Source organism: Physella acuta, unplaced genomic scaffold (genome assembly GCF_028476545.2).
Source record: "Physella acuta isolate Inbredline_101_S28 unplaced genomic scaffold, ASM2847654v3 ptg000176l, whole genome shotgun sequence".
NCBI classification, from domain to species: Eukaryota; Metazoa; Mollusca; class Gastropoda; family Physidae; genus Physella; species Physella acuta.
The window spans coordinates 363,943-376,495 of NW_026731695.1; the positions used below are offsets into that span (position 1 = coordinate 363,943).

Genomic DNA, 12,553 nt, shown 5'->3' on the forward strand with positions numbered 1-12,553 from the left:
TTGTACACCAAAGCCCATGGATGCCAGAAAAATAAATAATTATCATTATAAATGTCATTATTTATGTAATGGATTATGTTTTAGCATGACCTTGGGTAATTCACTCAGTTGTATAAGAAATTTGTTGTTCATAGTTTATTACCTCAAGAGTCCATTAAAACAGAAAAAGGACTACTTTGTTTTAGGTCAAATGACTTAAACAATTAAAAACATTTATTTACCTTTAATTCGATATCAAGTTTAAGCATTGAAATTAATCGGTAGCCTAGAAAATATAAAAAAAAACGCATTGTTTTTAAATGGTTACGATGCTATGACTGATACATGGGTTAGTTATTTAAGGCCAACTGTTGGGTTTTTTAAAGGGGGGGGGGGTACATAAAAAAATTATTGACCATTTAGGGATTATTAAAACTAGGTTGGTCTGTTTAATAAAACACAAAAATTATTATTATAAGTATGTGTTGTTGAAATTACCACAAAACATAGTTTAAATAAACCGGGAGTGATCTCCCTTTAACTTTCTCTAATAAAAACTTTTAAGTATTTAAAATGGATTAAAAATGATATCTAGCCCAAGTTCCCATCCCCTGTTGTTTTATATAAGAATATTTGAGAAAGTTTAGGGGAGATCACTCCCGATTGATTACTTAAACTTTTTATAATAGAATAGAATCTCGTAAAAAAAATTGCACACCAAGTGAACTCCCAATAAAATGTGCATAATAGTGTGGGATATTATTAGTACTTTATAAATTCACATGCATTTTTTTTTTTTTAGAAATCGGAAATGGCATAAATTACTACTTCCGGTCAACGGAAGTTACTTAAAATTTAATAGAAGGCAGAGAATTAGAACTTTTACTTACATGTGAAATTTTATTTGTCTATCTGAAATAGCACTCAAATTATAGGCTTTTGAAAAATTAAAAGTAGAAAAAGTTACACTTCTGGTTATCGGAAATCGCACTAAAGTTGATAAGGATCTACGATTTTTATATAATAAATACTTATATATGAAATTTCATCAACCTAGCTGTAACGGTACTCAAGTTATCGTGTTTACACATAAACACACACACAGACATATGGACAAGATTTCAAAACTATGTTTTTCCGACTCATGGAGCCTTAAAACGTCGAGATTTAAATTTTTTTTTATTTTTTATTTTTTGCACGATTACAAGACTTTCTCTATACTTCATATATATGCGAGAAAGTAAAAAAAGGAAACCCTGTATTTTCACTTTTGACTGACATGATGACGGCAAAAAAGTTGGTCAAACAACAGCCTAACCTTATATAAGGTGGTCCATTGGGCAGATGAATTAGTGTTTACCAGTTACTTCTGTATATGGTGCTATATTTAAAAAAACCTATACAGATCATTAGAAATGCACACCTTAAGGGCTTGTTATACATAAGCTTAACTTATTCACACGCAGTAACTACGTATTATTTTCTACACTAGAAAACATGTTTCAAAATACAAGAAACAGTGGCAAAGACTTTACACTACAGTGGGGATCGGTCTAATTTTATTAAATAGTTTATGCCCTATGTAATTGTGGATCTTTTTGTATGTATCATTAAGATGCTAATTATACATTTGTAGATTTAAATTATGCCTCAACTAAAATGTAGGGAGAAAAATACAATAAAAATCATGACTAACACACTAATTTCTAGATTTAGATTAGATAGATCTAGTAGATCTTCTAGTATTAGATACTGAACTGAATCGTGAATACTGATCTTGTAAGTTGTAACTAGATCTAGATCTAGTAACCACTATTATGAAGAACTAGGTAGATCTAGGTCTTAACTTATATTTTATATTACACACGAAGCCTTCAGCATTTGTTATTCAAATACTACAAATAGCCTAGAACATAGCAAGGCATAATAATCAAATCAATAATGTTAAGTCAAAGCTATGGTTTTGATTTGGGGGAGGGGGGATGTCTCAGGTTACTGGTTTTCTTTTTTTAGACTGATTTTTCATTATTTTTGTTTTTGACTTAGTAGTGTCCACACATGTTCCTTTTTTTTTTGGCTTCAAATTCCTCTTTTAAGGTATGACTGTTCCTACTTTTGGCTGACAGGGATAGGCATGTCTGAAGCTTATAGAACTATTATTAAGCTCATTTTGTATCTATTTTATCCTATCTAGAATTACTTTTTCTTTGTGATGTTTATTTAAGTTATCTTAATTGCGCAACACAAGTTGATTGGTCTATATCAATGACCTTATTTTACAATTACATAGATTGTCAAAGTTGAACCACTTGTAACTATGGGTCAGGTCACTGCTTGTCTAAATCCTCTTGGTTGGACTCTACCAGTTTTGCCTGAATTGGATGATCTTACTGTTGGTGGGCACATTGATTTTCTGTTTTTATTTATACATTTAACCTGTTTATGCTTATGTAATATACAGTAATCCCTCAGTTATTGGTTAGACATGAACTTCCCTTGATATTTGATATGTGAAAAACCACAATGTAGTGTTAACCTCTCATTTTAACATACGTACATACGGCATAAAATCAATTTAGAATTTTCAATGAATATTTTTTAGCAATCTGCTATGTACTGAAATTGCAACAAATGAACTGCGAAGTAGTGAGGGATTACTGTTAATGTATATTACACAATTTTTAATGTGAGCACACACTCTTTAATTAATACCATTATATCACTATTTTTTTTAACCAGTCTCACTTTTTTTAGTGCCTTCCCCACTCCTTTAAAGTTGCCAATCATGAACTGTTACCCCCATCACCTTGTAAGGAGGGAGTTTGAAAATCAGACATTTTGGAGAACTTGACCACAATAATAAATAGCAAAAGAGCAAATATTACTTGCACCACATGCAGAACTTCCTAATTATTTATTTTTTGACATTCTTTAGTAGCCTCCCTAGAAAAACCATTAAATTTTTAAATATCATTTGGAAAACCTAAATGTACTTGATAGTTGATGTGTGTATAATCAAATTACTTTACTTAGGCCTTATGTGCTTATTTTGTCTTGTATTTCTTTTGCTTTTTTTTATTCATTATCTTTAATATTGCAGGTGGATTAATCATGGGTGTTGGTATTGAGACATCATCTCATCTTTATGGATTATTTCAGCATTGCTGTGTTAGTTATGAGTTGGTGACAGCAGATGGTAGCTTGGTCAAATGCTCAAAGGTAATTGATATAGCTTCAATCACTCGTCTCCTGTTATCACCACCTTTAAATATTGCTTGATTAACAAAAATCTAGATGCTTAGCTATGTCTTTATTGATTATCATTACTAAATAGGTGGTCAGTTTTTAGTATAAAAAATACTAACAGCTTTATTATTCCCTCTTTTATGTATATAAACAGTATAAATCACATGAGAAAAATTAATGAAGTTTTGTTGCATTTTCCCGACATCCAGCAACAAGACATAAAACTGTACTCAGGTGCCAATCGGGTATAGCGAACTAAGATGCCTCGAAAAACCGTCATTTCTTCAAGTATGATAATAAATTAAATAAGTAAAAGATTTACAATATAATATTGTCTTCGCCTATATATGCGATCCATGTGCCAGGTGAAATAGAGTTCACCTGTTTCATTGACTTTGGCATATGGAGAGTGATACTGGAACATGCTGCTGGGTATAATATAACAATTTAGCTTTGAAAAAGTTGAGTGGTGGACCACCATCCTGGATGCCCCCAAAGATAGGTCTTCATTACACTGACATTTAGTACAGACATTTAGTACCCACATCTTCAGCACAGTAGTGAGTAGTCACTGCTAAAGCTGAGTACCCACAGCTTTATCACTCAGTACATAAGGCTTCAACACTCAGTACCCACTGTTTCAACACCGAGTACCCTTAACAGTGGCAATATGTAGCTACAGCACTGTCATTGGTAATCCATAGCAGTAGCATTTGAGTACAACAGCAGTAGCACGAAGTACAAAAATCAGAAACATTGGTGGAGGTTAACTTTCCTGTCAACTCTCCTAAGCTTGAGTTGTAGCTTGCACAAGACTTATGGTCACTATCTGCATCAGCTCCTCTTATTGCCTTTACATCCCTCATGGATCTTCTCCACTTTTTATTAATAGCAATGTGCAGAGGCTTAGCACGGGGGTGCGGACCGCACCAGGTGACACCATTTAGGGGGAGGACACCACGGCAAAAAATAGAAAAAAAATTTGAGGGGGAGGGGTGCAAATCAAAAATTGAAAGTTTGTCCCAGTGAAGGGTCGCTACACCTCTGGGGGTGACACCACATTAAGTGCCGCACCAGGTGAACCCAACTTCGCAATGCCACTGACAGTGTGATTGCTTTGTTTGCTGGTTTGTTTATCAGGGGATATCCAAGTACATTTGTGGATTTCTTTGTGCTGGAATAAGCTGCCTTCTATAACTAGACCATTTTCTGAACAAATCTCTTTAAATCTTTGACCATTGTTATTTGCCTCTCCTAGTCCTCTCTACCCATGCAGTTTGTTAGACCCTATCTTCGCATTAATGTCTCCCATGACTAATAGAATGTCATGTTGTGAGATCCTGTCAATGTGGTCTTGTAGAGCAGGGGTCTCCAAACTTTTCAGTCCGAGGGCCGCATTAACTATCAAATTTCAGTTCGGGGGCCAGTTAGTTACAAACAAGTCTTTGATTTTTCTGAGCAAAGTTCCTCAGCCATCACCAACAAACGTTTTTTCCGTGGACAAAAAGATCGCCACGTGCCGGATGAGACCCCTGTTGTAGAGTGTAGTAGAACTTGTCTTAGTCTTTTGCTTGTTCCGTCGGGACATAGCACTGTATTATGGTAATCTTTAGTGTTTTTAGTAGCATCTGGCTCTGAGAATGTAAGATTTGATTGCTTCCTACCCTTTTAGACTTTTTCTTGATTTTTTTTATTCATGATAATACAAACTCCTTCCTGGTGTTGATCATCAGATCTCCCAGAATAGATAACAGATTCTCCTGATCAGATTGTCGTCAGACCTAAATTTTAAGCCATCTTAATCTGTGTAATTTTTATAGTCGTTGATTTTACAAAATATATCTCATTTACTGATTGAAAACTATTGCCAAGATGACTTTTCAACTGCAGTTAAGTAACAGATTTTAACCCCCTCCCATTCAACTCGTAGGCCTCTTTTGACCATTCAACGTATATCTTTACCAATTCCTGTAAAATTGCAGAATTGAATAGCCTTTAGTGGCACGCTAAAAGAAATGCATAATAGACAATATATTTTAAATGTTAAAAAAACTAAACTGCCAGCTGAAGTAGAGATCCTCCAGTGGAAATGGATTGGCCACACACTCAGGAAGCCTGTATCCAGCATAACAAGGCAGGCCCTCTCCTGGAATCCATGGGGCAGGAGGAGGAGAGGCATACCGAGAAAGACCTGGAGACGTGACCTGAAAGAAGACACCAAGATTGGATACACCTAGGGACATTTGGAGAGACTAGCCCAGGACAGAGGTGCCTGAAAACTCTTGTCAGCAGCCTATGTCCCAGGAGGGACGACAGGAAAACCTAACCTAACCTAAAAAAAAAATTAGCAGTTCAAAAATAAGTATATGATTCTGGCATCTTATACATTTTTTTATTAGCAGTTTTAAAAAGGTGGTCCTTTTTTGTGTTAAAACACTTAATTAAATTGTTGTCATTTCTGAGTATGGTCAAAGAGGCTGAGTTCAACATAAGTCATTATAGTGATCACTAAATTGCTTTAGGCCCGGTCAAAAATAAAGGTCATTTTCTTCATTAACATTGCACCACCAAGCTTTTCTAAATTGATTTTAGCAAGCTTTGGTTCATTTAAAAAAGAAAAACATGTAACTACTTAATAAACAATTTTGTCAGTCTAGTTTTTATAGTTCATTTCTTCAGTATATATTTATTATTAATGCTAGAACAAATTGCACCATGCCAGGGCTCGGTCGGAATCGCCTGATTATGTTAAGTGAACCCCTAAAATACTACTTATCCATATTCTATCACAATCTTTAAAACGAACGTATGCGTCATATTGCTAATGGGATAGCTCCGGGTGCCAAATTGCACCATCGGGCACCAGCGAACGCGCCTGATTCAATTTAGTGATCTGAACAACTAAACGCTCCATCTTAATCTTATAGTCTATTGCACTGTTTAAATTAAACGTAGGCACCATAGCGCTCACGGGATAACCCGGGGCACCACCCATGCGAAATAAAAATTATTATTTTTTTTTTGCAAAACCTCCCCAGAAGTGTTCTCACAACTTCCCAAAGTTTCATGGCGATCAGATGAAAGGTGTGGCAATGCATAAAAGACAAATAAAATCTGACTAAATATATTAAGAGGGTTTCATAAATGCTTTACCAATCCTATAAATTATATTCTTAGACGTTGACCTTGTTTTCTAAAACTGAGTTATTTACATGTAAACAATGCCTGCACTTGGATCATATTTATAGGGGCCAGGTTTACCTATACTACCGCTGAAAATACCCAGGGTGCCAAATCGCACCCTGCCAAGGTGCCGGGGAACTCAGCTGATTAAATTAATTGAACAACTAGAAGGCCCCATTTTATCCATCCTTGGCGTTGAAATATCTCTTTCTGTTAACATTGCTATTTCAGTAACAAGGCTTTCTTCCATCCCCTCTACACTTTCACTCTATACCCATTTAAAAGGAAGCTACTATTTCTCTATTATTGTGCCTGTACTTGTCTGGTCAAATAATTGTCCTTGTTGTGTTTATGAGATGAGCAGTCAGACCCTTCAAGGTTAGAGTTCAAGCCAGCCTGTGTCCATGAAAGCTCTATTTTTTTTTTTTTTTTTGTTGAGCTGATTGGCAGAAGTGTTTGCACGTCTGACTTGATGCATAGAGGGCGAGGCAATTTGGTGCGCTTGAATTAGTAGGTTCGAATCCCATTGGGCTTAAACTGTTCTGTCTCTACTTGGACAATATTCTGTATCTTTGTCTACCCCTGGCTTTGAAAATCACTTTCTCTTTACATGCTGTTTAAAACAAACATGTGCCACAGCGCTTACAGGAAAGACCAGGGCGCTAAATCGCACCCAGCCGGGGGCCGCTTGTGTGAAGTTGAATTTTTTTTCCACCTAGAAACCTTCTTGGGAGTATTCTCATCTCTCATCAACTCCCCAAAGTTTCATGGCACTCGGATAAACGGTTTCAAGCAGAATCGGACTTTTATTTTTTTATATACCGTATATACATTAAGAAATGCCAACCTCCAGGGGCGCCACCCTTGAGAAATCAAAGAACTTTTTTTGATGAAACCTTCCCTGGAGTGTTCTAATAAATTTCCCAAGGTTTAATGCGGATCGTATGTACGATGTCAATTTGCAATCGACTTATTTTTTATACACTGCATATAAAGAAAAAACAAATCGCGCCATCCCTGCAAATTTGAAATATTTTTCACACAGAAACCTCTCCTGGTGTATTCTCAACAATTTCCCTAAGTTTCATTGTGATCAGATGAAAGGTGTAGTAATGCATAAAAGACAGACACACACACATACAATGCTTTATATATATATATATATATATATATATATATATATATATATATATATATACACTAGCGTACCCGTTGCCGCGGGGATTGAAGAAGAGTTTCATCCATACGTTACCAATCCTATATTCTTAGACGCGTAACCTTGTTTTCTAAAAGTGAGTTATTTAAATGTAAACAATGCCTGCGCTTGGATCATAAATACTGGGACGCGGGTTTACCTACACTACCGCATGAAAACCTTATGTGTACATTAATCACTCACTGAAATAATCAGGTAGATTACACTTCAGTGACCACCCATGTGTCATGGACGTAAAGGGGCGCTCAGGAGCATCCCATCACACCTCCCCCCACCCCCGCTCGATTAAACTACAGCAAAAACGACACGTACTGCCCCTGGCTCCTTAAAACTAACAGGCGCCATCGTGTCAAATAGCACCCCAGTTAATAATCTAACCTTGGTTAGTTTTTCTTATTAAAATAAAACAACGTATTACATGGCCCTCAGCGGTCCATGTGAGCCTTTGGGGGCAGATACTGAAAGTTTTGTTTGCAGCCAAATCTCACCCTACCAGGGCGCCGGCGGACACGCCTGATTCAATTTAGTGAGTGTCTGTAACGCCACATCCTATCCATTGTCCATCATGCTGTTTAGACCCAACGTAGTCGCCATAGCGCTCACGGTAAAGAACAGGGCGCCAAATGGCATCCTGCCGGGGGGCCTCCCATACAAAATTAAATCCCCCCACCCCCGCCCCCTCTCCCCCCCCCCCCCCCCCCCCCCCCCAAAACCTTATCGGGAGTAATCATCAACTCCCTAAAGTTTTATGGCACCCAGATAAACTGTCGAACTGCAATCGTCTTTTATTTGTATCAACCGTACATATAGAAAAATCGAACTCCCGCGGCGCGGCCCTTGCGAAATTAAAAAAAATTTTTTTTTTGCAGAAACCTTCCAGGTAGTGTTCTAATCAACTCCCCAAAGTCTCATGGCTATCGGATGAACGGTGTCAAACCAAAATTGACTTCTATTTTTATATACCGTACATAGAGAAAAATCGCACCCTCCCGTGGCGCCGCCCTTGCGAAATTAAAGATTATTTTTTTACAGAACCCTTCCCCAGAGTGTTCTAACTAATGAACTCCCCAAAGTTTGATGGCAATCGGATGAACGCTGTGAAACCGCAATCGACGTTTATTTTTAATACACCGTATATAGATAAACTCGCACCCTCCTGTGGCGCTGCCTTTGCGAAAATAATGATGACTTTTTACAGAACTCTAATCAAGTCCCTGAATTTTGATGGCTATCGGATAAACGTTGTGAGACCGCAATCGACTTTTATTTTTATATACTCTATATAGAGAGAAAACAAATCACGCCCTGCCAGGTTGCAACCCCTGCAAATTTGAAAATGTTTTTAGCGCAGAAACCTCCCTAGGAATATTCTCAACATCTTCCCAAAGTTTCATGGCGATCGTGTGAACGGTGTCACTGTAATTCACTTTTACTATTTTTATATACCATATATAGAGAAAAATCGCACCCTCCCGTTGCGTCGCCCTTGCGAAATTAAAAATGATATTTTACAGAACCCTTTCCCAGAGTGTTCTAATGAACTCACCAAAGTTTGATGGCGATCGGGTAAATGGTGTCAAACTGAAATCGACTTTTATTTTTATATACCGTATATAGAGAAAAAACAAATTGCGCCCTACCGGGGCGCCACCCTTGGGAATTTGGAAAAAAAAATTCCGCAGAAACCTCCCCAGGAATATCCACAACTTCCCAAAGTTTCACGGCGATGTGATGAGAGGTGTAATAATGCATAAAAGACAGACACACACACAAACATACATTGCTTTTTATAGATAGATAGGATAAGATAATATAAGATAAGATAAGATTAGATAGATAGATAGATAGATAGATAGATAGATAGATAGATAGATAGATAGATAGATAGATAGATAGATAGATAGATAGATAGATAGATAGATAGATAGATAGATAGATAGATAGAAGACTAGCCGTCAGTACCCATTACACATGAATCATAGGCCTATATATTTTTAAAATGTTATACACGTTTGAGAAAAATATTTTATAACGCAGTTATTGATATTTGTCAAAATGCAATGTGCTTCTGTACGATTTTAGTGACAAAGCAAAGAAATAACTAAATAGCTAAAATTCCGACTCATTTAAAATAACATAGTCTACCAATATCTATTAGAAAAACCAAATTTAATACATTATTAGCCAAATAACATAATAGTTAACTGCATTGTTAAACATGTGACGTCATTGTTTTATGCGTTCTTGGCACAATCAGAAACTTTTCCGGTTGCATGATTAAAATTGTGTTCCTACATTCGAATATGCTTTCATTTTGCTTCTGTAGATAAAATTTAGTTTATACATTCCCCATATTAATTTCAACAAAAGTTTGTATCTCCATATATTCTCCATATATTGTTGAACTTACTAATCACATAGCCTAAAAATGTTGTGGATAATCACATAGCCTAAAAATGTTGCGGATAGTGAGAGAGAAGTGCGCACATGGGCTTTTATGTATAAGGATAGATAGGTACACTGACTGAGGCATATTAAATAAATGTTTTTACTTTTAAAATAAATACATTACTGGTTCTAGCGCCATTAATTATTTTGACACGAAATATTTTCTTTATGGGACCATTGAATTGCATATAAATAAGTTACAGACTGCTTACCTGTGAAGAGCTATGGTAATTCTGTATTTTGATATAGCCAGATTACTATGTGTCATTTTTTTAAAAAAGAAGCATTTTTGACAGATTGTGATGAACCCCTGCACCTGTCTGATTTAATGTGTTTCAAACCTGCATGTTATAGTCGTATCATACAGGTTACTTAGATTCAAAGGCTTTGTTCCCCTACATTTTGATATACTTAACAAGTATGCTCTTTCATCAGACATTTTTTAATGGGATTTTTTTTAAATGTACAAATTGTGTGTTTTTAGCGCAATTTCCATACTGGACAATTGCAATTATTAACTCGTCATTTCTGGATGGATGAATGAATGGATGTGTGTCCGCAGCTTTAAGTCGTATCTCCTCCTCAACGAAGCAATATCTAGGACTAGTTCCAAAAGCAAATATGTTAAGCAAGTTCCGAGGATGATTGTGGGCCAAAAAAATTCCCGGAATTCCTTCCTGGATTTCCCGGAAAAGCCAAAAAACCTCGAAAAAATGCAGTTTTTGGCCCATATCTCTTCAACCAGACCACTTAGCGACTTGAAACATTTACCAACCAATTCCTGCCATAATTTAGAACAATATTGCCGAAGAAAGTTTTCAAAAATATCCTTTCGTTTGGTCACAAAAAATTAATTAAGAATTTTTAAACTGAGCATCGTGTAGGTCTAGGATGATATTTTTAATTTAAACTGAGCATCGTGTAGGTTTTTAGCGCTCTGTTACAAAAAATTAAAAATTGTTATGGATAACATAAGGAAATTGCGCTTAAATTGTCACTAGACTTTTTATTAACTTGTTTTACTTCCCTTTTTAATGTTATCAAAAAGTGAGAAAAGCCAATTTCATTGCAATTAATTTAAATGATGTACTTATTTTTTTAGGTTTGAGTCTTTTCTCTGAGTTTTTTTGTTGAGTTCAAAAGATTGACTTTTAGTCATATACTTTGACAGATATAAACTCTCAAACATGGCACCTTTTAGGGTGTTGAAAAAAAAAGTTAAAAACAAACTTTAAAAACATAAGTTTTTTACTACTTGAGATATATGAACAAATTAAGTACCCACCATCTTAGAATCATGAGTTCTTGAGATAGCTACTTTAAAAAAAGCCCTATTTTAAGACTGAATTGCTGTTTGTAAAGAAATAGCATGGTATTTTTCTTCCATAGGACCCATAAAAGTATTCGAATTTATTTGCCACTAGTGCAAATATTAGTTTTAAAGACAATGGACTTTTTATATTTCACTATAGAGAATTGCATATTAAAATGTCAAAAGAGATTCCTGTAAAAACAAATTGGCTGATATTTTTATTTTTTTCTAGGATGAGAATGCAGATCTATTTTATGCTGTACCTTGGTCTCATGGAACATTGGGATTTTTAGTTTCTGCTGAAATAAAAATTGTTCCTGCTAAAAAGTATGTCAAAATGGAGTATCACCCAGTGCACAGCCAGCAGGAGCTAGTTCATCTATTCATGGAAAACACTTGTTCCAACAATCAGTTTGTTGAAGCATTAGTCTATTCCAGTGAAAAATCTGTTTTTATGGTTGGAAATATGACTGATGATGCTGAGCCTGATATGGTAAAATATACTTATAAATGAATGAAACTAAATCTTAACTTTAAGTATTAATTGTGTATGCAACAGACAGAAAAAATTGAGATGTTTTTAAACCGATTATGCTGTCTTTATTTAAGTACATCCATGTATGAGATAAATGGCGGTTGAGGGAGAAATACAACAGGAGCTAGGTTGATAGTGTTCTTTTTGTCTCCAAACCAATGCCAAAATCACTGTCTCAACTTTAAATTTAACCAGAAAGAGAAAAATATTATAGAAAACTTATTTTTATCCAGAATTGGCATTTTAATCAGATTAAATCTTAACCTGCATGTTGTTACTGCAAATTAATACTTAATATAGTCGAAGTCATAACCCTAAACCTTGCACATAAGCCCAAACTTGACAAAAGTCACATTTAGACTATAAGTAGGAGGGGGGGTTGCCTCCACCCACCCCGAAGTATGTCTTATGTCTTCCGGCCCCCTTCAACGAAATAGCATTTATATAGAAGATTAATATTTTTACCAGTATCCACCCCTCCCCAGAAAATAGGTTAAAATAGCATTAAAGCACTTAAAGTATTGTATAAATCTTAAGTACATAAATGTTTAGTTCACTCAGTTTATTGTACTTAATAATATCCAATATTGATCATTAGAACTCATGATTTCAAACAACCATTATTGTATCATAA

At 35.6% G+C, this 12,553-nt stretch overlaps 1 protein-coding gene across 3 annotated transcripts in view; it reads left to right on the forward strand.

Annotated features, from left to right (window-relative positions):
* LOC131936361 (delta(24)-sterol reductase) overlaps window positions 1-12,553 on the forward strand; it is a 29,277-nt gene that overhangs the window by 12,164 nt on the left and 4,560 nt on the right. For all 3 annotated transcript variants that reach the window (XM_059293305.1, XM_059293307.1, XM_059293306.1), the window contains exons 3-5: window positions 2,270-2,375; window positions 3,080-3,198; window positions 11,617-11,877. In XM_059293305.1, coding sequence (XP_059149288.1) covers window positions 2,270-2,375; window positions 3,080-3,198; window positions 11,617-11,877 — 486 coding nt within the window. The remainder of the gene's footprint in view (window positions 1-2,269; window positions 2,376-3,079; window positions 3,199-11,616; window positions 11,878-12,553) is intronic.